We start from the raw sequence: 27,659 nt of genomic DNA on the forward strand, positions 1-27,659 counted from the left end.
TCGTTAAATAAAACTTTTATTTTCGAGATCTTTTTGTTGAGAATTATTTTTTATAGATTTTTATAACATTTTTTCACTATTAAATAAGAAAAACTTTTTGCTTTACTTCATGAATTTTGGAGATTTTGATAGAAATCGAAAATTTTCCTTTACGACCACTCTCGTCACTCTCAATGACAACCGACGATTGCCAGAATGGATGGATACTTTTTGCAATTGTCAGTAGTCAGGTTGTATTTTTTTTGAGGTTACTTGGTGCAGAATACCATTTTTGTGTATGGCAATGCCACAGAGTTGCAAAGTGTAAGTACGTTTAATAGGGGTGTAAATAGGTGCTTTAACTTTGAAGAAAAAAATAAAAGAAATTATATAAAAATATTAATTAATATATAAAGTAAACAAAGGAAATTATTAGAAAAACCAATGAAATTTTCATAGAATACGTAATTATAAGTAATTATAACAAAATTGAGAATTGAAATATATTCAAATTTAATTGAAATGAAAATCATGGCTGTTGGACTACTAAATCCAATAGATTTCAAATGCCAAATTAAAAAAAGGAAAAATTATTATCGTTGTTTCCTGAGCAGAATATAAAAAATAATTTGTATTAAATTTGAGTAACCATTATATAATGCAGATTTAAACATATTTCTAATGTCAAATATATTATGTTTATAATTTTTTTTTTAGAATAGCTATGATTTGAGGTGGATTCTTTGTAATTATATATAAATTGTCCATTAAATTACAAAGTAAATGAAGACAAAAAAATGTATGTATGTAGATTGACATATTTTCAACAATTAATTATTCATATTTTCTGAAGCTGCACATCGTTTTCAATATTAAGGTGGCCATACATCCTCTTTTTTAGAGGACAATCATTTATTTTAACTCGCTGTCATCTATAAAATTTTTGTCATCTATGTGTCATCTGAAATAGAAAATGTCTTCTTGATCAATATTTTAATTTAAACAAATTAATAAATAAGTTTTATGAAATTTCAGTGAAATATTTAGAAAAGGGTTTCGAATCTTAGCAGCAAAAACCGTTTACATTTAACCGGATTTAGTTAACCCAGTGTCAATTCAAATAAATCCTCATGAAGTAGGTTAATCCGGTAAAAAGTTCTAATGTATATGCCGTTTAAGAAACGTACATAAAATGCATTTATAATTAAATGTTTTGCCCGAATTGACTGTTATTTGATATTTTAGGTTATAGGCGTCCCCAATAAAGAAACCCACCTTTTCATTTTTTTTAATTTTACAAAAATTCCATTGTAATGGAAGGTATTTTCAATTCTAAAATTTTAATACATTTAAAACTGAATTTATAAAAAATATGATTTCTTGAAACTATATTGTATAAATGGACCATGTCTATATACTTACTTTGTTATTATTCATCTCAAAAACCTTGATATTCCGTGTAAAAAATTAACATAATAAAAACTGTCAACTTTTTTTTTGCATGGTGTGTACCCACTTTAATATAAATATCTTAATGGGATGCATATCAATTATTTTCATCTGGCAACATTCAACTTGTAAACATTGTGCTACACGTGTGACTGAGTGATTGAATTGGTGCGGTTTTATTTAATATTTTTTCTATAACTTTTTATTAAAAAATCGAATAAAAAATGAGTGACGATGAGCTTAGTGATGATATGCAAGAGTTAAATGAACTCATTGCTGAATATCGTGAAAAGGAGCAAGAGGAAGAAACCAACGAACAAGATGTCGACGAAGAGGAGGAGAAGTCCAATCAAAACAGTGAAAATAAAGACGGAAAGAACAAAAACAATGTGGAAACAAGTGGACCTTTAGAGGTTCCCATGGATAAAGTTTTATTTGGCGATAAAGATAAGCTATTGAAGAATCTTAAAAGGGCGGTGGGTCAGAAGGCCAAGGCAGAGGAGAGTGATACACAATCAGAAGGCGATGATGAAGGTGATGACAAGGAGGACGAGAGTAGTACCGGCAAAAAGAAAAAACGTAAACCAGTATGGGTTGATGAAGACGATGAAGCTATACAATTGGGTGACGTGAAAAAGGAAACCAAACACACTGGTCCCTTGGATCATTTGAAGCTGGATAAGACATATAAGGAACATTTGACTGCACGCTTTACCCGTATTGTCAACCAACCGAAATGGGCAAATTTGGATGAAAAAGATAAAGCCAAACACTCGGATGATGAGGGAGATGATGATGATCTACTGAGGACAGTGGGTTTTCTCAATAAACCACCAGAAGGCATTTTACCGGATAAACATATAAGTGCCAAAAGGATGAAAGATGTTAATCGTGCCACCTATGCTGAGGGTAACGTAAATAGTATACAATTTCATCCGACCAGTACGGCCGCCTTGGTGGCAGGTGATAAGGGTATAGCTTCCATTTATGCCATCGATGGTACACAAAATGATAAGCTCCATAATATTCACATACCCAATTTCCCCATTAAGTGTGCCCGTCTGTTACCCTGCGGCACAAAGGCTGTGTTCGGTTCAACGTTGCACTATGCCTATTTATATGACCTAATGACTGCAAAGGAGACCCGCTATAGTCTGCGTAAGAATAGTGGAAATCTGAATAATTTTACAATATCTCCTTGCGGTCGTTATTTGGTATCGGCCGGACGTTGTGGTGAAATCCACATACAAGAAGCCAAAACCTTTGAAATTATTGCTTCCCTGAAACAAAACGATAATGTTGCTTCCATTTGTTTCACGAACGATTCACAGAGACTGATTGTGAGCAGTGATTCGGCCAATGTCTGTGTATTTTCAATGAGGCAACAGCGTTTGGAACATCGATTCCTCGATGATGGTTGTATTGCCGGCAAGGCAATGGATTTGGCACCAAATCAACGTCTCTTGGCCACCGGCAGTATGGAAGGTGTTGTCAATGTTTATGATTTTGAAAATGTTATGCAAACTCAGACACCGTTGCCCATAAAAAGTTTTCTCAATCTAACCACTGCTATTAGCTGTGTTAAATTCAATCATAGTTCGGAGTTATTGGGATTCGCTTCAAGTCGCGTTCCGAATGCTTTGAAATTGGCACATTTCCCATCCGGTACGGTATATGCTAATTTCCCCGGGTTTATGCCGAAAATTGGTAATGTTAGATGTATGGAATTTTCACCACACTCTGCCTATTTGGCGATGGGTAATAATAAGGAGTGTCCTCTGTTTAGACTTAAGCATTTTAAAAATTATTAGTGAAATCATGAGTGAAATGAAATTGGAATTATGTATATTAATGAAATATATATTGCGTGTGTGTATTTTTTATCATTATTTTTTAAAATAAAAGTTTGTTAAGTAAATGCGTGGAAGTCTTTTATTAGAAAAGGAGAGTTACCTAAATCAACAGAAATATTATACTCACTTATCATCAAATTTATTGGTAATATTTCTAGCCACTTTAGCGGTTAATACTTTGAGCTGGACCTAAAGTTTGGAACAAATAGCTGTTTAATTTGAAACTGTTTCATAATTCCACAATAGTATTAAAACAATAAAAAGAAGGTATTTTTTTCATATTCACTTTATTTTTTTTTTTACAAAAAACTATGAGATTCTCAAAATCTAAAATTTGTGCAAAAAGTGTGCTAAATACAAATATATTTATATGGTTCAAAAATATATTCGAGTTTTTTACCGTTCATTTTTTGTTTTTTTAGTTTTTGCTAGACTTTATAAAAAAACACGTTCTACAATGTTTCGTTTTTGTTTGCCTATTTTCTATATAGAGTGAATTTGAGTGTATATGGCATCATATATTTTTTTATATATAAATAAATATCATTTGTATATAAAATAGATTCATAAAAGCAATCAATGTATATTCATCTAAGAGTATTTTTTTCGTTTTGATAATGGATGGGAATGATGTTTTGAAATAAATACTTTAATTATTTAAAATACGAGATTACAGTTCATCACGAGTATGAGTTTCTTTGCAACTACAACTGTGGGTTTGTTCAAGTTTTTCCATGCCGGGTAGAACCATGACAGGTGAGACTAGACGTTGACTCCATTCCTGTAGAAGAATACATTTATTTCAATATTATTTTAAATTTGTTGTTGTTTTGAAAATACCCACCTTAAACAGAGCCATGTGGTAACAATAAATGTGTCTGGGCGTAAGATTTGAGTTGACAAATTCTCGAGCATTTTTTGCCAGCTCCAAAGCTTTGTCTTCGTTTTCTCTTAGCCATGTTATGGTTTCAACGAGATCAGATAAATCCCTCTTAATGGGTAGATAATGTTTATGACCCTTTAGTTTGTGATAGAAATGTTCATAATATGGCGAGCTTTGTTTGAGAACTGTGGATCCACCGCCCAGAAGATAGGGTAAACGATATGAAGCCACAGTGCCATCGATGTTGAGTTGATATTTGTACTGAAAGGAAATAAAGAAGAATATAATTATTAAAGAAATTATTAGATCTATGGGTCATTGAAGTAGCGAAAAAAATATTTTTGAACGGTTCATATTACGGATTTGTCTACATTACAAGATTTAAAACCACAGTTGTTTTAAACGATCCCACGTAGAACCTGGTAACTAATATTTTCTTTCAATTTTAATTCATTTTGAAAATATTTTCCCGATTCTCACCTTAAAGAATTCCATAAAGCTGATATGCGGTACTTTGGGTCCATATTTATGTTCTTCATCGCGGAAAAAGAAGAAATTCGTTAAAGCAGCGTCAATTTTATCCGAGTGTTTGCGGCCCAAAGCAATCAAATCTAAACGTTCTCTACGCGAATCTCTACCCCTCCAGAATAATTTATCAACTTTACTCGACCATGGATATTTTTCACGTTGCACCGACAACACATCCAACGATACACGTTGCATATTTTCCACCGTCGATTCCGTCAAATCATAGGTGGGTAATACTATATCATAAGAATCATCACTGCCACACCATGAAAATATCGGATACGGCCCTGAAGTACGTTGTTGACCACCCTTACGTGACAATGGCCAATCACCTAAATTCAAAAAGAATTCCATATCGGGCAAGGCAACAACACGGCCTAATGCTAAGAGTGTGGCATCCATAAACATTTTAAAGCCATCATATTTGCCGTAACATTTACGCCAAATTTGTTGATCCTTCACGACATAATGGCACAGCGATACGCTCTCCGGTTGGTTGTATCTCTTAATGAGATTATCGCGGATCATACTAAAGTTGACCCTCTTAAAGGAATGTAAATCGCTTACAATTTGATCTTCCTGAGTGGCCGATTTACATTCATTATCGATTAGCCAAATATTCAGATCTCTTGGACAATAACACTTTTCCGAATAGACCAAGTCGCGTATATAATATGGTGATTTAGCTACATGGGAACCATTATAGCGTACATTGATAATCATTTTATCACACCAATCGCTGATAATGCTATAACGGGCAATGAAAGAGCCATCACCACGATTAATCAAATCCACTTTGGAACGACATGGGCCGTGTGGTGATTTGCCATCTATTTGTACATCAAAATTTAGGGGCGGAGATTCATTGAACCTAGAAGAATTGAAATTATTAAAAAATAAAATCTAATGTTGGCGATTTCACTTACATTACTCCATCATCTCCAGCTGCATGTATATAGAAAAATCTAGCCGGTAATACAATTTTATCCGGTTCCAAACCGCTGCCATAAACGGTGGTTTTTGTGGGGTCGACCAGCTTGGGACTGGCGTGACATTGTGCAATTGCAATAGTTAATATAAATATGAGTAATTTCATGATATAGCCAATATGTTTAGAGCGGTGGATCGGTTAGAAAAAACTGAATTTTTTTCGTAAGAAAAAAGTATGTATTTTTTTATTTACATATTCTTCTTCTTTCTTAACCTATGCAGCTAATCACAATGAATGGTGTGTTTGACTAGTGTCAGCATTGCCAGGTGGTATTGCAACTGTTATTTACACAAAACAATTTGTAGAGAGTGGAAGTGTGGCTGGCAGTAAGATGTAATGATTTTTTAATTTATTTAATTTTCTAAAAACTTGTTACATGTTTATATATTATAGTTTTGAAGTATTAATTCATGTTTGTATATTATTCTTCTTTTGTGTTAACCATGCACTGTGAATGATGTGCCTCTTTTTTTATTTCCAGTTCGGGTTGTCAGTTATTTTCACTGAGAGAGAGAGTGAAGGAGAAAGGAAGGAATAAAATGAAAATACCAAAGCGTGGAAATTTTAAAAACATTTTGGTTGACATATAAAGGCGCCTATAAATTTATTTTTAATTAAATTAATTCATCATTGCACCAACAACCTATTTTTATAGGACCCCAATTATGATTTTGTGGAAACCGCCATATCATGAATTTCGCTCAACGCTTGGCGTTTTCAATGTGTGCTTGTAAAACTATTTCGCAAATTCACTTCCCCTGCGATCTGGCAACATTGTCACTCTGCTCGTGTCGATTGTCAATAGCAAAACAACAGCGAAACTCACTTAGAAGCCGGATCGATTTAATTAAAATTTAAAGATAATAAAACTACAATTACTCAGAAAATATATCTACCATGAGTTTTCAATTACCAACCACAACAGCGGCTACAACTGGAGGATTTTCGTTTGGTGCCAACACCGCCGCTGCACAACCAGCAAAACCAAGTTTTAGTTTTGGCGCGACTGGTGGTGGTGATGCTGGAGCTGCAAAACCATTAAGTTTTGGATTTGGTGGGGCAGCTGCCACCACAACAGCAGCAACAAGCGCCGCTCCAGCCACTGCAACACCATCATTGGGTGGTTTAGGAGGTGGTACCAGTTTTGGCTTTGGTACTCCACCAGCTGCATCTGCAACTACAACGGCGGCCACTCCAAGCCTTGGCACTGGAGGTTTTGGTGGCTTTGGAGCGGCCCCAGCTGCAACAACCACATCCGCAGCATCTACAACGACGGCGGCAGCAACACAACCCGCAGCAGCTGCGCCTTTAACAAGTGGCTTCTCATTTGGAGCTCCAACGGCAGCCGCAACCACGGCACAGTCGTCCAGTACCACAGGAACCGGCCTGTCAACAGCCGCAGCAACAACAGCTGCAACGGCCACCGTGACCTCTAAACCACCAGCAACCGGAGGTTTTGCCAGTCTAACTACCGCCACAAAAACCACAGATTCCTCGGCCGTGGCCAATGCCTCACAGCTAACCTACAATCAATTGGAAGAACACATCAATAAATGGACCCTAGAATTGGAAGAACAAGAAAAAGTCTTTACCGATCAGGCGACACAAATCAATGCCTGGGATAAGGTTCTCATCAGCAACAATCAAAAGATTTTGGATCTAAATGATGCAGTACAAAAGGTAAAAGCCGATCAGCAGACCTTAGAACAAGAATTGGAATTTATTGCAACACAACACAAGGAATTGGAAGAAAGTATTGTACCACTGCAAAAGGAATTCATGAAAATACCACAAGTTGATGTTGAAAGATCACAAACTTACCTGATGGTTGAAAATCTAGATACCCAGCTAAAGCAAATGTCGGAAGATCTCAAAGAGATTATTGATAATCTGAATGAATCCAATAAGTGTCAGGATAATACAGATCCAATTATACAGATTGGTAAAATTCTAAATGCCCATATGAGTTCTCTGCAATGGATCGAACAGAGTACATCGAATATTGGCAACAAACTGGAAGATATAACAAAAATGCACGAGACATTTAAACGAGATTCGGAGAGGTCATTCCGTTCAGCTTATTATAATTAGGATAGGTGACGGACGGCAGAGTTTGTGCGAGAAGTCGTATTACATTTTTTTGTGTTTTTGAATTGTATATTTATATGTAATTGATTTCAATAAAATATATTAATTAATATGGAAAATGTTGAAAGGGTTGAATGTTCAGGTCAGCAACGAACAGTAAGTTTATCGTCAATATTATTCTGAGGGTGAAATAATGTCCAACCAGATTTGCTTTGAAGCGCCTAAAAGTATGCTTTGAAATTCAATATTTCTAAATCAGCCCTTTATTTTAAAGTATAGCGGCAACACTGGCAAATGCATGTGAATAGCGCCATCTATTGATACGCATGATTGAAAATCGCAAAGCGAAAGCTGAAAAGTCTCGACTTCTCACGTCTTTAAATAATAAAAACCGATATTTTCACACAATTCAAGGCCGATTTTATTCGGATTTGAATGGTATTGTTTGAAGCACATCTGAAGCCATTGTGTTGATAAATTTGTAGGAATTTTTATTTGGAACATAATATAAAATATGAACGTTTATTGCAGCCTTAATGTGATCATATATTTATAAGCTGTATTTATGCACAACAGTCTTTGATTTAAAGCGCAGAATTTATACAATTCTAATACAATTTGTATTGCTAAAGCTTACACAAATATGATTCACTCGATATCACATTAAAGCTACCATACGATTTTTAATTATGCGTATCAATAGATTTTTAATTATGCATATCAATAGATGGCGATATGCACATGCATTTGCCAGTGTTGCCGCCATACATTGAAATAAATCAATAATCTAGAAATGTTGAAGTTCAAAGCCTATTTTTAGGCGCTTCAAAACATAGGCTTGGATTTTTAAACGAATATATTTGGGAAGAATTCAAAAGAAACATAAGGCGCGGAAAAAAATTAAACTATATTAAAAATAAAAACAAATTTTAATATTTTTTTCCTTTATTTTATTTGTATTAACCTCTTTTTGTTGTTTTTAACTACAAAGAATCTCTTAAGAATACTAATTTGTTTTACAAATTGTGATTATTGTTGTTGCAGTTGTTTGGGTTCTCTTATTCACATCATGTTTTTTTATACAGAATTTAACTACTAATTATGATTTGTTTTTCTTGTTATTGTTGTTTGATTTTTGTGTTTGAATGATTGTAATGCGGATGATGATTATATGAATTAATGAACAAAACAAAAAAATCAAAAATCTGGAAGACAACAGTTTTGTATATATGAATAAAAAAATTATAGATATATATTTTTTGTTATTCATATCATTTTGTTTGTTTCCAATTACAATATAGTTGTAGTAAATAACAAAAATAAAAAGCGAAGAAAAAATATATTTACATTAGAATTGGGAAATCATTTTTTTTTTGTGGGGAAAAATGTGCGTAAAAAAAATAAAAATAATAATGATAATAATAAAATAGTAGCATAATAATAATGAATGCAATTTTGAAATCATTTAACAATTAATGTAATATCGATTTTTGTGTTTTTTTTTACAAATAATTTATGAATTTATAACGAATAATTACAGCTTTGTTGTGTGGGTGTAAGTGTTGGCTTGCATTTTGGAAAAAGGGTTGTGTGGATTTTTTGTGTTTCTAATAGAATTCGGTTAAATAAAAAGAAAAGAATTGGAATTACAAAAAACGATAAAAAAGCAAATCAGACTATATCATAGTATATTTTATAAAAAAAATGTAATGCTTTGCAAGATACTTTTGAATAGGATTAAGTTTGAACTTCATTAGTCCATTCTAAAGAGGACTGTAGTATTTCTATTGGATTGCGATTCGAAGGCTATTAGTTATTAGAATAACAATGATATACACAGATTGAGACACATCGGATCAAAGTGTTGGCCCTTTGTAAGGGAGGTACCAAAATAATATAGCGATGTTGACATATTCGGACTCGATCTAGATTTGGTAACATTATAAGAAATGCACTGAGTTTTGGGCAACAGCCAACAAGACGGACAAATAATCGGTCGAATGTTTGAAAATCCATCTCCAAATTACCTGAAAAGTATTTGGTCCTAGAATACTTGGACTTAAATGTGGAAAATTTGTAATAGCCTTACTTACAGCTGAAGATCTTAAAAAATTTAATGAAATCCATCAAAATACTTCAAATATTTAATAGCCTATTAAATAATTTAAATATAAAGTCAATTTGTAAATATATTGCCATTAAGATCTCTATAAGAAGGTCAATAGGTATTTTTATATATAAGACAATAGCAAAGCTAATAACAAACCAAGTGAACTTTAAATAGAAGACCAAGTTGGATCCAAATGGTACTCTAATTCTAATAAAAACCAAGTACACTTCTAAAGAAGATCGATTGGTCCGTTCATAGAAGGTTAATTATACGTAGGCTTTTTTATATATTTACTTAAGATTTTCCTCCAAGTTTTACTATTAACAGAAGACCAAGTTAGTTTATAAACCAAGGGGCCCTTCCAACAGAAGACCAACTAGGATTTTAATAATACTTCAACTAGAATACTAATAGGATGTCAAATTTATATTAAAAGTAGTCCAAATGTGACTCTAAGAGAGTACTGGCTGATTTTTCAATAGAAGATCAATTAGAATTTTCATTGAAGATTAAATAATTTCTGTTGATTGATGGGACGACTTGTAAGTTATTTGTGAATGTCTGGAATATTCGTAAAATATAAAATACCAGCTGGGAGTGTAATAGAGCGCCAAGTTGACTTCTGTTGGGGGACCAAAATGGTTTTCAATTGAAGACCAATTAGATATAATAATATGCCTATTGGGCCTCTCGTAGAAGCTGTAATGAGCATCCAATAAAAGATCAACTGAGACTCAAAGTGAACACCAATTGGATTCCCTTTAGAAGATCAACTCGGATTTAATAGAAGTCCAACTGGGCCTCTTGAATTTATAATAAAATACCGACAGGGTTTCTAATAGAAGACCAAATGTGTTTCTAGTAAGATATGAGCTGTGGACTTCTAAAGGAGATCATCTAGGTACTCAAAGACAATCCCATTTGGATACTAATGGAAAATCAAATGTTTTTTTTTAGTAGGAGACCAAATTGACTTCTAATTTAAGACCAAAGTGACCTTTAATAGAAAAATAAGGAGGTTTTCAACTGCGCTTCTCATATAAGACCAATTTGATTCATAAAGACCAACTGCGTCTCTAATAGACTGGGATCTAATAGAAATCTAATGGGACTTCTAATAGATGGTCATGTGGGATTCTAATAAGAGAGCAACTGGGATCCTTTATAGAATTCCCACTGGACTTCTAATAGGAGACCAAATTGACTTCTACATAACTTCTCTTGAAGGTGGCAATACTCAATCATTGACATTTTAATTCTATCTTATTACTTCCACATTGTTTTTGTTGTAATGAAAAGTATATTTCCGTCTATTCCAATTCCTGAATTTCTCAAAATTTATATATGTATATAGTGAAGGGCTATTGATATTTTTTAAACATACGAATTTAGATAATTTAAATAATGTGCAAGTGGATATACAATAGAATAAGTGTGCATGCCTTTGTGTGTATGTATATGTATGGATATGTATAAAAGAAATGATATAATAAGTTAATAAACTTTAAAACATAACAAAATGAAAAAATGGAATAATAATAAAAAATAAAAACAAAATTATAATAAAAAACATATTTAAAAAAATAATTCGCTATGAAACAAGCAACGTTTTTTGTTTTGTTGTTGTTGTTTTTGTTTACTTTTGATTGGTTTATATCTTTGTGTATGTAATGGGGGAGGGTGTTTGCGGCAGTGGTATTAAGAAATGAGTATTTGAATTTGTAATTCTTTTTATGATTTTTTTCGCAATTGTTTAACAATTCGTATCGAAATGGAATTAATGTTTTTATGAAAAGTGTGTGCGAGTTGTTTTTATAAATAATAATAATTTTGTTTCGATTTCGAAAATAAGATGATTTGTATGAGTTTTGTGCCTTTTTTTACAAATTAAAAAAAATAATAATAATCTTCTCTTGTTTCGCTTTTTGTTTAAATAGTGGATAGTAGTTAGTAGGGCGAGCTTTATAACTTTTACGCTGAACCCGCCGATGATGATGACGATGCTGAGTTTGAACCCATGGGTTGGGGACCACGCGGTTTTATCATCATTGTGGCCTTCTTGAGGGTATAATCCCAACCGCGCCAGCGGAACCAAACAATACCCTGGCGGGCAGTTAAATCTTGGGGATCGTGTAAATACAAACCATTCAAGCCTCGGCCGCATGACTTCCACCACCAACCGCCCTGTAAATATAGAACATTAATTTCAAATACAAATCATATTTTTATTCAAATATCTCTCTTACCTTCAGCATACTGGCACAATTCAACGATGATCGATCATTATCCCGATTATATGTTGAGAAGGGGCTATTGTTCGAACCATACCAGGGATCATTTAAGGAATCACCAGCATTACCCTCATAACCATCGATTTCCAATTTATAATAATCAGCTTCCGAATGGATTTTAAAGTGGGCATATTGAGCATATCTGGGGAGGAGGAGGGAGGAATAAAATTTAATAAAGTAATATTAACCAATTTATTATACTAACCTCTTATTGCCTTCAAAATCTTCCAGCTCAACTCTCAAGATATAATCTTCATTATTCGTTAACATATAGATGTTCTCATTGCCCAACCAAAATTCCTTGGCTGGATCGCCAAATCCGTTTTTGTAATCTGCCCAATCACGATTGAAATTTTCTCGTGGCTCACCGAAATCATCACGTCTTTGTATGACCTAGAATGAGAGGTATAATTTTTAATATTTTTTGGAATAATTTAAGAGAATGATGTGCTTACCGTCCAACCGCCATCAGCGATTTCCTGCTCGCAGAATACCTTCAAAAACCAATAGGTGGTACCACGTATTTGCAAATAGAATACCCCGGATTGTTTCATGCCGGCGTTTAATAAATCAACGCAAGAGAAACCCTGGAAGGAGGAAAAAAATGAGGAAATTTAATTGACTCTGTGGTAGTAGAGGTTAAAGAAGAGAAGGAAAAAAGAAAATCAACTGGGATTCTTATTGAAATCCGAATGAGTTTTTAAATGAAGACAAACAGCTTTCTAATCGGAAAGTAACTGGACTTCTAATAAAATACCAATTGGACTATCAATAGAAGACTTGCTGGGATTCTAATAGAAGACCAACGGGACTTCTGATATAAAAACAAAAATGGTTTTCAAGTGAATTGCGTAGAAGTTCAATCGGATTCTGATAGGAGATCAGCTGGGCTTCAAATGGGAAGGAAGAAAGTTAAACGGAGCTTCTAATAAGAGATCAGCTGGGCGTCAAATTGAATAGAAGAAGGATTCTAACTGCGTTTCTCATATAAGAACAAATTGGATTTTTCAAATGTGTCTCTAATAAAATTCCGACTGCGGTCTAATAGAAAAACCAACTGGGCTTATAATAGGAGACACAATTGGACTTCTTATTAAGTACCAAAGTGACATCTAATAGAATATCCCACTGTGTTTTTTATAGGATTCCAAATGCCCTTTTCATAGAAGATCAATTGGATTTACAAAGACCAACAGTATTTCTAACTGAAGTCCGATTGGGACCAAGAAGAGCGAGTGGGTTTCTAATAGAGGTCCAAATATGCTTATGAAAAGAGGGCCACTAGTGTTATAATAGGAATTAAACTGCGAAGAAATAGACGATCAATTGTATTTGGATTTGTTAAAGAATACAAACTGGAATTGTGATAGGAGATCAAATGGGAATTAAATATATGACTAATTGGATTCTTATAGGATAACAACTGGACTTTTAAATAGGATATCAATGGGAATTCTAATGGAAGACCAATTAGAGTTCCAATAGAATGCTAATTGGGCTTTTAATAGGATTCAACATGGCTTCTAAAAGAAGACCAAATATGATTCTAATATAAGAGCAACTGGGTTTCTAATAGGATATGAACAGGGACTTAAATAGATTGCCAATTGAATTCCTCATAAAATATCAATTGGGCTTCTAATAGCAGATCAATTGGAACTCAAATAGATGACCAAGATTCCATATAAAGTACCAAAAAGAGATCCACAATTGTTCTAATAGGAAATAAACTAGGACTGAAATAGATGATCAATTGGATTCCTTAAAGAATACCAACTGGAAATGTAATAGATCAACTGAGACTTAAATATATGACTAATTGGATTCCTTATAGAAACAACTGGAATTCTAATAGGAGATGAACTAGGACTTAAATATATGATCAATTGGATTTCTTATAGAATACCAACTGGGCTTTTAATAGAATATAACAGGGCTTCTAATAGGAGATCAAATGTAATTCTAATAAGAGAGCAACTGGATTTCTTATAGGATATGAACTGGGACTTAAATAGATTACCAATTGAACTCCTTATAAAATACCATCTGGACTTTTAATAGCAGACCAAGTGGGACTCAAATAGATGGCAAATTGGATTTGATATAAATTACCAACTGAGCTTCTAATAGGAGACTAAATGGAATTCTAATAGAAGACCAGTTGAGCTGTTCATAGATACATAAATAGGTTTCTAATAGAGGATCAAATCGACTTCTAGAGAAATGATAATAGCCGTCTAATAGGAAACTATCTTGGCTTCTAATAAAATACCAACTCAGATTCCAATAAAAGTCCAACTAGGATTCCAATAGAATATCAAAACTAGAAGATCAATTGCATTACGAGTATAAGACCGATTGGGATTCTAATGGGACTCTAAATGGAATTCTAATAGAAGGTCAATTGAACCACCAAATGGTTCCTAATAAAGGATAAAAAGGACTTCTAGAGAAGACAAACCAAACATCTAATAGGAAACCAAATTGACTTCTAACAAAATACCAACTGAGATTCAAATAAGAGTCCAACTAGGATTCAAATAGGATATCATAAATAGAAGAACAATTGCATTATGATTTTAACACCGATTGGGATTCTAATGGGAGTGTAAAATGGGTTCCTAATAAAGAAGAAGGCCAACATGGATTCCCATAGAGGACTATGGAGGAAGTCAAAGTAGGCAATATGAGATACCAGATGATCTATTAGCTTCTTTATAGAATACCAAGAGGGCTGGTTTTTTATAAAATACCAACTGGAATTTTGGTAAAAATTGCACCCAATAGAATAGAATTTTTAATATATATTTTTTGGAAATCCCTTAAATTAAAAAAAATATATATTTTTTTTCAACTCACCTTAACATCCTTTATGGTTAATATATCTGTGGTGAATGTATTATTCACCACCGATGGTTTGTTCTTGACACTGGGGAATATGATGCCACCTTTACGCGACAGAGGTTTTGAAGATGACGAAGTCGTTTGCGATGTTGACGATGAAGATGATGATGTACTGCTTGCCGTGGTTGTCGATGAAGAAGCAGAGGATGACGAAGTTTGATTAAAATTAACACCTGCAGCATTTGTTGTGGGTATTGGGGTGGTAGAGGCAAATGTACCCGAGGATTGATAGGAAGAAGCCAATACTACAGAGGGTGTGGTAATTACCGATGAGGACGAAGAAGAAATAGAAGAGGAGGAGGAGGAGGAAGAGGAAGTAGAAGACGAGGAGGACGATGATGAAGAAGAAGAATGTGTTGAGGTTGGTGTGGGTGTTGTTGCTCCCAATGAAGCAGTTGAGGGTGTTGTTTGAGCTGATGTTGTTGTTGTGGAACTACTACTTTGTACGGTATAATCATCTATGACGGAGTATCTACGATAGGATAGGTATTTTTGGATCAAAATGTAAATACAGTTATTTGTTGTGTATAAATTGTGGTTTAAAGGTAGGTAGGTATGTTGTTTTGACCGATAGTTACCCCAAAAAAACAAGGTTTAGGGTAGAGGTAGAAAAGAGATTTGTGTAGGGGTAACATTTTTGGAATTTTTTTTCAGAGTAATAAAGGAAAATTCGAATAAAGTCAAATATGAATGAGTAAAAAAGAGATTCTTATTTCAGATTAAGACAGATTTTTTTGAAAGCTCAAGGCCTATTAATAAGCTAATCGAGGAAGAACAGCTGCTTCTGGGCAAGGCTTTTAGTTAATAAATAATAAGGTCATCCAGGGTGACCTTATCAAGATCTATTAATATGGTCAACCAGCTAACGAAAGTCAGCTCTTTTCTTTCAAGTCTAATGTCAACAATTTGGCTTCTGTTTACGTTTTGATATTGGAAATCAATTCATAATATTGAATTTTGAGAGTAAACTTTAGAGTCAACTGATATCCAATTGGTCTCCCTGGACGACCTTATTTATAGGTCTTGGTCAGTTGTTTTTCTCAAGTCTAATGTCATACAATTGGACCAAGATATATTTATATGGTCAACCAGTTAACGAATGTCAGCTGTTTTCTTTCAAGTAATTAGAGTTTTAAATCTTTGAAATGTATATTGTGAATTAATACATTTTCTCATGTGTTATTGTGAATGGTTGATAATTTATATTAAACAAGGAATATCCTTTGGGCTTCTTATGGCAGACCCATTAGACTTACATTAGAAAACGATCTTATTTATAGGCATTGGTCAGATGTTTTTCTCAAGTCTAATGTCAAAAATTTGGACCAAGATCTATTAATATGGTCAACCAGCTAACAAAAGTCAGCTGTTTCCTTTCAAGTCTAATGTCAAAAATTTGGCTTTTGTTTACGTTTTCATAAAGGAAGCCAATTCACAATAATGACTTTTTGACAGCAAACTTAAAAGTCAGCTGATATCCAGCTGGTCTATTAGTAGGCTTTGGACCTTACTAATAGGTATTGATTTATAGTTATCGAGGGCCTAATAATAAAGGATCTGAATGGAGTACTAATAGAAGGTCAACGAGCTTGCTATGGAATATCATTTGGGCTTCATATGGAAGACTTACTGGACTTACATTAGAAAACAACAGGACTTCTCTAATAGATTCCAATAAACAAACAATTGAACTTATAACTGAAGACTAGCTGGGATTGAAAGACGGACGACATAACTCTAATAGAATAATTTTCTAATAGACGACTGATTGGATTTCAAATAGACGATTAATCTGATGTCTAATAGAGGAGCAACTGGACTTCTAATAGAAGATCAATTAGGTTTCTAATAGAGGATCAACTCTAATATACGATTAAATAGATCTTCAAATAGACGACCAACTGGTCTTCGACAGCTTTTTCTGAAGTTTAATGCCAACAATTTGGCTAACTTCAGAAGCCGTTGATCTTCTAGGATGACCTTATTAATAGGCCTAGTGCATTAAATTCAGAATAGTATATTTTGACAGAAAACTTTAGAAGCAACTGATCTTGTTGTTTGAGTCAAGGTCTATTAATAAGGTCAACCAGGAAGCGAAAACAACAGTTCATTCTCAAATTTTGGGCCAACAATTTGGCAAACTTGAGAAGCAGTTGATCTTCCAGGGTGACCTTTTTAATATGCCTTGGTGTGAGCCTATTATTAGACCTTATTTGATTGTTTACTCTTTCATACTGTGAATTCAATTCACAATAATAAATTCAGACAGTAAACTTGAGAAATATCGGAACTTCCTGGGTGACAAAACAGAATATTTTATAGAAGACTAGCTAGACTTTTTGGAAAAGACCAATTGCACACTTTATAGAACTGGTCTTTTTATGGAGTAACAATGCACAATAAATTATTTTGACAGGCAACTTGAGGAACAGCTGGCCTCATTATTTGTGTCAAGGACTATTAATAAGGTCATCTAGGAATTATAAAAGCAGCTTTTTGGTCTCATGTTTAATGTCAAGAATTTGCCATATAAAAAGGTGTAAGGCTATCAACAGGTCTCACTTTGTTGTTTCCATTCATTTCATTCTGTGATTCAATTCAAAATAATGATTTTTGACAGTAAACGTGAAAAACAGCTGAACTTTCAGGGATAGTTTATAGGCCTTGGATTATAATAAGGAGGCTTATTATAATAATCAAGACATATAAATAAGGTCATCCAGAGAGATCAGCTGGATATCAACTGCCTTTCAAGTTGGCTGTCAAATTCCATTATTGTGAATTGACTTCCATTAAAAAACGTAAACAAAGTCCAAACTTGTTGACATTAGATTTGAGAAAAACAGCTGAATGTTTTTAGCTGGATGAACTTATTAATAGATCCTGATAATAATCAGCTGTTATTACTGCGAATTCAATTCACAATAGTGTATTTTATTGGGTAACCCTATTACGCATTTCGCTTGTATGTTTTCATTTTTATACTGTGAATTCAATTCAAAATAATACATTTTGAGAGGAACTTTAAGAAACAGCTGATCTTCATAGGTGAACTTATTTAATTTTCATGGATTTTAATGAGGATATGTTAAGGCTTCCTTTATAAGTTAATTCAGATATATTCCTTCTAAAACATATTTTCAATTTTAAAGTATAAACCAAAGACTTCTCAGTACTTTATTCGAACTTTCCCCAGACTTTCCAATTTCGTTTTTTTTACCAATTCAACCAACCTTTGTTTAAACCAAAACCTAAATAAAAAATAAATTAAAAAAAAAAACAGACAAACCCACCTATTCGGATCATATTCCACCAAACGATCAATTGTTGGATCCATCAGCAATTCAGCTGGCACCGGACGTTGAGCCAGCAACTGAACATCATCTTCTTGTTTCTTCAAACGTTTCTCAACCATATCCAAATTATTGATAATTAAATTTGTCTTCGTTTTCAGATCTTGATGTATCTCACCGATGGCGCGTTCCTGACGTTGTGTCTGCGTCAGCAAAGCATCCGATTTGGGTAGTAAATGATCAACTGATGACTTGGTGCCCACTACAACATCCCATACTTCATCCATTTTTTCCGATACCGATACCATTGGACTTATTTTCTTGACAAGAGCATCAATTTTACTTGACTTAATCAAAGGCATAGCTGTGGTGGTGGCATTTACATTATTATATTCGGCATGATGATCGACAACAGCTTCGTGAATATCACCCACCATACGCAGCATACGGCCAACATTTTCCGATACAATATTTATGTGAAATTGTAATTTTTTATCAATATTATCGGTGGTGTCGCGTAGTTCACTTAATTCATTCGAGACATGTGACATCACTTCGGCATTCATGGCCTTGGTAATTTCAATGACATTCATGCTAATCGGTTTCTTTTCGCTAGCCTCGGCATTAAATTCATCAACTTGTAGCAGATTATTGTCAATTTGATTTTTCAATCCCTCCAATTTCGAATCAATGTCACTGACTTTTTGATCCAACAATACAAGACGAGAGTCTAATTGAATGGTCGACGATGCTGAAGAGGTACGAGCCGAACGACCACTACTTCCTGTTCTACGATTTGTTTCGGTATTTAATGCTGCAGCTGTGGCTGAATCAATTATATCATTGGATATTTTCACATCTAAGGAGCGTAATTTCGATATCACCGAATCGGTTTTTATTAAATTATCCGATACACGATTATCCAAAATTTCCATACGTCTCATCATATGTTCAACAGATTTATCCAGATTATCGATGCGCTTTAATTTTCCTTCCAATGTGTTGATGATAACCTCAAAGATGTTGAGGAGTTGTTGTTCTCTGGAAGAAAGAAAATAAATAAAATTATAATTTAAACAAATAATTCAGTAATAAAAACCAGTAAGGAAAGTAGTAATGTCAGACTGGGCCGACTATATGATACCCTTCACCAATTTGGTATATTCTACATATATATCATAATAGTCGTCATCTTTCGAAGGCATATTGACATAAAATTGAACGAACTTAAATATGTCATCTTTATCTATATGTGAACCGACTAACATCAATCCGTACATATATTCTGTAACCTATGCTGTGTTTCATTTCATTAAGGCAGATTTAGAGTCGTCAAACTTTCGTGTCAATCGGACAAATATTAGGAGTTTGGTGCACCATTTACCAAAAATCGGACGAAATTATATATGGGAGCTATATGTAAATCTGAACCGATTTTCACGAAACTTAACACACATCATTCTGGGCCCAATTCAGTACCCTATGCCGAATTTCGTGCAAATCGGAAGATATATAGGGACTTTGGTGCCCCATTTACCTTAACTCGGACGAAAAATTATATGGGCGCTATATCTAAATTTGACCCGATTTTCTCGAAACTTGGCACACGTCATTCTAGGCTTAATTCACTAAGCTGTGCTAAATTTCGTGCAAATCGAGGTATATGTAGCGACTTTGGTGCACCATTTACCTTAAATCGTACGAAAATATAAATGGGAGCTATATCTAAATCTGAACCGATTTTTACGAAACTTTGTACACATCAGTCTAGGCTGAATTCAGTACGCTGTGCCAAATTTCGTACAAATCGGATTATTTATAGAGACTTTGCTGCACCATTTACCTTAAATCGTACGAAACTATATATGGGACCTATATCTAACTCTGAACCGATTTTCACGTAACTTAGCACACATCATTCTAGCTTAATTCAGTATGCTGTGCCAAATTTCGTGCAAATCGAAAGATATATAGACACTTTGGTACACAATTTACCTGAAATCGGACGAAAATATATATGGGAGCTATATCTAAATGTGAACCGATTTTCAGGAAACTTAACACACATTATTCTAGGCCTAATTCATTACGCTGTACCAAATTTCGTGCAAATCGAAAGATATATATGGACTTTGGTGCACCATTTACCTTAAATCGGACGAAAATATATATGGGAGCTATATCTAAATCTGAACCGATTTTCACGAAACTTAGCACACATTATTCTAGGCTTAATTCACTACGTTGTGCCAAATTTCGTGCAAATCGTGGGATATGTAGCGACTTTGGAGCACCATTTACCTTAAATCGGACGAAAATATATATGGGAGCTATATCTAAATCTGAACCGATTTTCACGAAACTAAGCACACATCACTCTAGACTTAATTCCGTACGCTGTGCCAAATTTCGTTCAAATCGAAAGATATATAGGGCCATTGGTACACCATTTACATAAAATCGGATGAAACTATATATGAAAGCTATATCTAAATCTTGACCGATTTTCACGAAACTTGAGAGACATAACTCTAGGCTCAATTCAGTACGTTATGCCAAATTTCGTGCAAATCGAAAAATATATAGGGACTTTGGTGCACCATTTACATGAAATCGGAAGAAACTATATATGGGATCTATATATAAATCTGGACCGATTTTCTCGAAACTTGGCAGGCATCATTCCAGGCTCAATTCACTACGTTATACCAAATTTCGTGCAAATCCAAAGATATATAGGGACTTTGGTGCGCCATTTACATGAAATCGGACGAAAATATATATGGGAGCTATATCTAAATCTGAACCGATATTCACGAAACTTAGCACACATCATTCTAGGCTTAATACACTACGCTGTGCCAAATTTCGTGCAAATCGGAAGATTTAAGGGACTTTGGTGCACCATTTCCCTTAAACCGGACGAAAATCTTTTTGGGAGCTATATCTAAATCTGAATCGATTTTTTCCAATTTCAACAGGGTTTGTCCTTGAGCCAAATAAATGAGCTGTGCCAAATTTCATCCAATTCGTATCAAAAATGCGACCTGTACTTTGTTTACAATTTAACATGGACAGACAGACGGACGGACGGGCATGCACAAATCGATTTAAAAAGTGATTCTATGCATATTCTCAAAAGGAACCATGTGTCTATCTCGTTTCATTTTGCCTGTTACGAACATATGCACAAAGACATAATACCCTGTACCACAATGTGGTGAAGGGTCTAATAATTATAGAGGTTATATGTTGCGTATACGTATTGCAGTGACTTATACGGCACCATACACACCTTCATTAAAAGTGAATAAATTGCTTTAAACATTTTTTTCAATATTTTTTAATGATTTTTCAAGCCAAGGAAGGTGTGTGGATTTATTAAATAATATTTTTTCATGACAGTGGTAATTCAAGGACCAACAATTGTTTTTGCGGACCTTCAGTTCAAACATAAAGCCTCACAAGATAAAGCAACCTCTTCATAATATCCATAATAGAGTTGTTATAGAGAAATACTCTGAATGAATTATTGCAATTGTTAAATATTTGTTAATAAGTGTTACAAATATTAACCAATTCAAAAAAAAAAAAAAAAAAAAAAAAACAAATACAAATTGTTCCAAGAAACAAATCTCATAATTATCTCTTGGCATTTCAATTATAATTTCCATACAAATGACTTGTTTCCTCTTCAAAATTGCCTTCAGGCGAACTGGTGGATATGAAGCACATTAGACCAGTGCATAGCATTTAAAGATTGGCCAATCTCAATTTTATTTCGGTTTTTTTATTTTTTTTTTATTTTTGGGTATTACAATTTTCGGACTTATCATTTTGGGGTAATTTAGACACAGCTGTGTTGCAAATTTAACACATTTTTCAGCACAAGGTGTTTGAATGTAGTTGTTGCTGCCATTTGCTATCGTTTTATGATCGTTCAATATTTATGAAATTATTAAACAATTACATTTTTCGGACAGCATAGACAGGAGGAGTACGCACTCACACAAACGCACACACGGACACTCGTGTGTGCTGTTCATACAATTTAATTAACAATTGATTGATTTCGGCAGGTCCGCACCAGATGTGCTGGTGCGGTATGGTGCACAGCTACTCCACTTTCATTAACCACTTGTTATCGGAGTAATTAATAATACAATTTTTTTCTTGTGGATCAGGCCCCCTCAATATAAAATATGGTCTTTTGCAATATATTGTTGCTGTTAGTTTGTTGGTGGCATGTCGTGTAATCATGGTTTTACATTGTTTTTTATTGGCCAATAAAGCCTCCACCATCCAATTAAGCTATCAACCAAATTCACATGTTGTAATTGCAACATCGGATTTGTTTTTGTTGTGGTGCGAAAGGGGCTTATGGATTATTTTGTTGTTGTTATCGAATGCAGAAATATGGAACAAGAGTGAAAGGAAGAGTTGCCAGGTGTTAAAGGATTAAATGCTAGCACTAAGATAAAAAAAATTAATTAACATCGAAGGACCATTAAAAATTACCCCCCCTTGGTAGTCATCTAAACCGATTCCAAAAATCTTCGCACATATCAATCTGGACTTTATTAAGTCCAGATTGATATGTCCGTTTGTCACAAACGGACCAATATTGGGATTTGAGTGCACCATTTACCTAAAATCGGGCGAAACTATATATGGGAGCTATAAATAAACCTGAACCGATTTCAACAAAATTTCGGATACATCAATTTGGACCTTATTCAGTACACTGTGCAAAATGTTGACTTAATTGGACCAATATTAGGAGTTTGGTGCACCATTTACAAAAAATCGGAAGAAATTATATATGGGAGCTATATCTAAATCTGAACCGATTTCAACAAAATTTTGCATACACCAATCCAGACCTAATTAAGTACTCTGTGCAAAATTTTGTCTTAATCGAACCAATATTGGCAGTATGGTGCTCTATTTACCTAAAATCGGACGAGACTATATATGGGTGCTATATCTAAATCTGAACCGATTTCACCAAACCTTGGCATATATCAATCTGGGCCTAATTTCGTACTCTGTGCAAAATTTTGTCCCAATCGGACCAATATTGTGAGTTTGATGCACCATTTACAAAAAATCGGACGAAACTGTATATGGGAGCTATATCTAAATCTGAACCGATTTTCAATAGGGTTCGTCCTTGGGCCAAATAAGTGACATGTTCCAAATTTCATCAAAATCGGATCATAAATGCGACCTGTACTTTGTTCACAAAAATACATGGACGTAAGGACAGACGAATAGACGGACGGACGGGCGGTCATGCATATATCGACTTAGAAAGTGATTCTATGCATATTCTCAAAAGGAACCATGGGTCTGTCTCGCTTCTATTTGCCTGTTACAAACATATGTACAAAGACATAATACCCTGCACCACAGTGTGGTGAAGTGTATTAAGATTTCCAGGCGCGTCGGTCTTTTGTGTAGTTTTTCCAGTTTGAAAGATCGTATTCCGCAAAGTTTTCTTCCACTTGATCTTTCCATTTTATTCGTGGCCTTCTTCTTCTGCGTGAGCCATCAGCTGGTTCGCTTTTATATGCCTTTTGGGTTGGGGCATCTTCATGACCTAGCCAACGTTGTCGCTGCAGCTCAATACGTCTAACAATGCCGATGTCCGAAAATAGCTCGTACAGCTCATGTTTCATTCGACGGCGATATTCACCGTTAACGCAGATCGGCCCAGAGATCTTTCGGAGAACATTTCTCCCAAACACTCCAAGAGCTGCCTCATCTGTTTGCGTAAGTACCCACGCTTCAGATCCATATAATAGCACGGGTGGTATCAGCGTATTTCATAGTGTGAGTTTGGTCTGGCGGGAGGTGGCCATGCTTTTGAGTTGCTTACTCAGTCCATAGTAGCATCTTCTGTTGGCCAACACTATCCTTCTCCGAATTTCAAAACTGATGTATATAAAATCTTTGACTACCTCGAAGCTGTAGTTCCACAGTTGGTCTGAGTCTACTACACGTCTTGCGCGTTGATACCATCAACTTGGTCTTCTCGCCGTTTACTGCCAGATCCACTTTGGCAGACTCCTTCTCAATTTGTTGAAAGGTGACTGTTACCGCTCTCAATCCATTCGAACCATTATGTCGATGTCATTGGCCTAGGCGAGTAACATCTGTTGTTCGGTGTACAGAGTGCCATTTCTGTTCACCTTTGCCTCTCGTATGACCTTTTCCAGCAGGATGTTAAAAAGATCACACGACAAACTGTCACCTTGTCTGAATCCTCGTTCGGTATTGAAGGGCTCCGATAGGTCCTTTCCCACATTAACTGCTGATCTTGTGATAGTTAAAGTTATCCTGCATAGCCGTATTAATTTTGCAGGAATGCCAAATGCAGACATGGCCTTATACACCTCTGAACGGATAGGGTTGTCGAATGCGGCTTTATAGTCGACGAATTGGTGAAATGTGTCGATGTGTTTTTCGTGGGTTTTTTCCAGAATTTGGCGCAGATCATACCACACTGGTATGATCCAATAATGTCATTGACCATTGGCTTCTTTCGTTCACACAGCACACTGGATAGCACTTTATATGCGATGGCAAGGAGACTTATTTCTCTATATAGTTGGCACATATCGCCTTGTCTCCTTTTTTGTGCACCGGACAAAGGATGCTGAGGTTCCAATCATTGGGCATGCATTCCTCTAGCCAAATTGTACTAATCAGCTGGTGCATGCTAATTACCAGTATCTGACTACCAGTCTTGAATAGTTCGGCTTGTAACCTATCGCCACCTGCTGCTTTATTATTTTTCAGCCGATTGATTGCTATTCTGACCTCATCTTGGCTAGGTGGTATACACTCTATACCGTTATCTATTATTGGTTCTGGGGTATCCTCTTTGCCGCAACTATTTGATACCAGAAGTTTTTTAAAATTATCCATCCAGATCCTCAGCACTCTGTCTGTATCTGTCACCAGGTTGCCTTCTTCATCTCTACAGGAGGATGTGCCTGCACCAAAGCATTCGGTTTGGTGTTTTACTCGTTGGTAAAATTTTCGGACTTCATTCTGACTCCTGTACATCTCGATTTGTTCACGCTCACGTTTTTCTTGTTCATTCTTCTTTTTTTCTGAAAACACGTTTCATCTCTCTCCTTTTCTCTCGATAATTCTCCATCGCATTACGTGTTGCTACTGTCTGCAGTGTTGCGTTTTTCACATCAGTAGCATTACGCCACTTCTGATCGTAGCATGGATTTCTTGATGGTGGTTTTTGGTACCCAAGTGTTGATTTTGCTGCAGTTTGTAGGGAGTGGGCAATTCTTTGCCATTGTGCTTCTATACTATACTATCGGGACATGAAGTGCTTTCGTCAAGCAGGTGGGTAAGTTGAGCGGAGTAGGCCTCTGCTGCCTGTAGTGTTTGCAGCTTTTCGACGTCGAGTTTCCGTGTTACATTAGATCGTACCTTTGCTGCTACATTAAGACGGGTGCAAACCTTGAAAATTGAAATCCTGGCAACCCTATAACATATCAATTACCATATCCAGTACATAAAATGCCATGTCCCGTTAGTGTTTTTGTCCAATGTCTTTAACACCAAAACACAATTCTTAGTAATGGTCAAGTGTTGTAATTTGATGTTGGAATATATAATTTAGTTGGCTTGTAGTTGTTGTTCGCCTTTCTATTAAATTGTGTTAACCTAAATTGTTTATAATCGACAACACCAACAACAACATCATCGATTGTGGCTTTCTGACCGAGTAATCAAAGACCAACTTCAATTACTCTTATTATCAATTCATGGCTATGGATTCGAGTAAGTGTGCACGCGTGTGTGTGTGTGTAAAGTGCGTATCTGTGTTATCGCTTGGGGTGCAATGCAGCTGTAGCTCCATAGTTAAGACTGTCCGTCTAACTTTGACAAATTGCTAATTTGTTAATAAATTAATTTGTTAACGATGAAACGATGATTAATGATGTGTTATAAATAAACATCAATGTGCACACACACACACATAGACATATGTATATTTATAACGGAGCAGACAATAATGATCATGAAATAATAAAGTAATGAGATGTTGAAGTACTGGCATGGGGTTAAGAGGAAAGCTGAGTTTCAAGTGCAAATTTTGAAATTAAATAATGAAAGGATATTGATTTGAAAGTGGACAGATAAATGTCTGTTGAAATCTTGAACTGAATCTAAGTTAATGATATTTGATAGACTTCTGTTCCGTCACACTCCAAATAAAATCAAATGTTGACCTTATGACCTAATTTACAAGTCAATATGGTTCCAATTTCAAATTACTGTATCGTTCATAAAATTTTTGTAGCTGTTTTTTTCACTCAATGCTATCTTGAAAATCTTCAAAAAAAAAAAAAAAAAAAAAACATCCATAGCATTATAAGTCGCCAACTTGATTTATTGTTTCAACCAAACTGACTTAACTAACAAATTGTGCAATTTCTTTTTTTGCTCTCCCACCCTCTCTCCCGGTCTCTCTGGTCTTAATGAAGATTAATTTGTTTGCGCGTGTAATACGTTCACGTTAATCCTCATTCAGCTGTCAGTTGCGATTTGTAATCGAACAAATCTGGAAATTTGAAATCTTTTGTGATTCGAATTGATTTCTATTAATTTATCAAGATTTTTTTATGGATAAAAACAACAACACCCCGCATTGAACACCGCGACTTGCCAATCCACCAACAGCCATGGTGTCAAATTTCATTTCCATATCCAAATATCAGTCAGGCGGATTTTTTTTTTTTTTTTACACACTCTAACAAGATTAGTCGCGAATTACATTAAGATCTGCATTTGAAAGATGAAGATGTCGGAATAAAGGTGTTAATTTTTTAATTGGATCAATTAATTATTACTTATTTGAAGTGCTAAGAAAAATATGATAGAGTCTCAATTATTAAAAAAAAATATTTGGAAAAATATACGCTTTGTGGGAGTCTTGAAAAAATATTCTTTAAAAAATCCACGCCTTGTGGGAGTCTTGAAAAATGATCTTTAATTAATCCACACTTTATACCTTATACCAAAATTCGTGCAAATCGAAAGATATATAGGGACTTTGGTGACCCAAATTACATAAAATCGAACGAAAATATATATGGAAGCTATATCTAAATCTGAACCGATTTTCACGAAACTTAGCACACGTCATTCTAGACTTAATTCAGTACGCAATGACAAATTTCGTGCAAAACGAAAGATTTTTAGAGACTTTGATGCACCAATTACCTAAAATCGGATGCAAATATATATGGGAGCTA

At 34.7% G+C, this 27,659-nt stretch overlaps 4 protein-coding genes across 4 annotated transcripts; 2 read left to right on the top strand and 2 right to left on the bottom strand.

Moving 5' to 3' along the window:
• The first annotated feature begins 1,652 nt into the window (after nt 1–1,652).
• LOC133329297 (U3 small nucleolar RNA-associated protein 18 homolog) lies at nt 1,653–3,239 on the top strand. The gene has a single exon (XM_061537790.1). It carries the CDS (start codon nt 1,653–1,655, stop codon nt 3,237–3,239), a length of 1,587 nt encoding a protein of 528 aa, XP_061393774.1.
• Nucleotides 3,240–3,945: 706 nt separating this feature from the next.
• LOC133329308 (protein O-glucosyltransferase 2-like) lies at nt 3,946–5,788 on the bottom strand. The gene is made up of 4 exons (XM_061537801.1): nt 5,642–5,788; nt 4,645–5,595; nt 4,126–4,425; nt 3,946–4,062 (listed from the first exon to the last, which is right to left on the bottom strand). The coding sequence occupies exons 1-4, from the start codon at nt 5,786–5,788 to the stop codon at nt 3,952–3,954; spliced, it is 1,509 nt and encodes a 502-aa protein (XP_061393785.1). The 3' UTR covers nt 3,946–3,951.
• Nucleotides 5,789–6,580: 792 nt separating this feature from the next.
• LOC133329320 (nuclear pore glycoprotein p62-like) lies at nt 6,581–7,774 on the top strand. Its single transcript, XM_061537812.1, has one exon. The coding sequence runs from the start codon at nt 6,581–6,583 to the stop codon at nt 7,772–7,774; it is 1,194 nt and encodes a 397-aa protein (XP_061393796.1).
• A 4,078-nt stretch (nt 7,775–11,852) lies between these two features.
• Nucleotides 11,853–19,331, bottom strand: LOC133329368 (fibrinogen alpha chain-like). Its single transcript, XM_061537847.1, has 7 exons — nt 18,370–19,331; nt 15,348–15,548; nt 15,032–15,203; nt 12,628–12,759; nt 12,378–12,565; nt 12,128–12,314; nt 11,853–12,065 (listed from the first exon to the last, which is right to left on the bottom strand). Exons 1-7 carry the CDS (start codon nt 19,314–19,316, stop codon nt 11,853–11,855), a joined length of 2,040 nt encoding a protein of 679 aa, XP_061393831.1. The 5' UTR covers nt 19,317–19,331.
• Between the last annotated feature and the right edge of the window lie 8,328 nt (nt 19,332–27,659).

This window comes from Musca vetustissima, unplaced genomic scaffold (assembly GCF_032173495.1).
Source record: "Musca vetustissima isolate MV318-11 ecotype Yass unplaced genomic scaffold, APGP_CSIRO_Mvet_v1 utg6274, whole genome shotgun sequence".
Taxonomy (NCBI): Eukaryota; Metazoa; Arthropoda; class Insecta; order Diptera; family Muscidae; genus Musca; species Musca vetustissima.

Coding starts and splice junctions, on each gene's coding strand:
- LOC133329297 (XM_061537790.1), top strand. CDS start 1,653: ATGAGTGACGATGAGCTTAGTGATGATATGCAAGAGTTAAATGAACTC.
- LOC133329320 (XM_061537812.1), top strand. CDS start 6,581: ATGAGTTTTCAATTACCAACCACAACAGCGGCTACAACTGGAGGATTT.
- LOC133329368 (XM_061537847.1), bottom strand. CDS start 19,316: ATGATGAGACGTATGGAAATTTTGGATAATCGTGTATCGGATAATTTA. Junction 15,549..18,369: donor GTGGAATATGATCCGAATAG/GTGGGTTTGTCT, acceptor ATCCTATCGTAG/ATACTCCGTCATAGATGATT. Junction 12,760..15,031: donor TAACCATAAAGGATGTTAAG/GTGAGTTGAAAA, acceptor TCCTCCTTCCAG/GGTTTCTCTTGCGTTGATTT.
- LOC133329308 (XM_061537801.1), bottom strand. CDS start 5,788: ATGAAATTACTCATATTTATATTAACTATTGCAATTGCACAATGTCAC. Junction 4,426..4,644: donor GCTTTATGGAATTCTTTAAG/GTGAGAATCGGG, acceptor ATTTCCTTTCAG/TACAAATATCAACTCAACAT. Junction 4,063..4,125: donor ACCACATGGCTCTGTTTAAG/GTGGGTATTTTC, acceptor ATTCTTCTACAG/GAATGGAGTCAACGTCTAGT.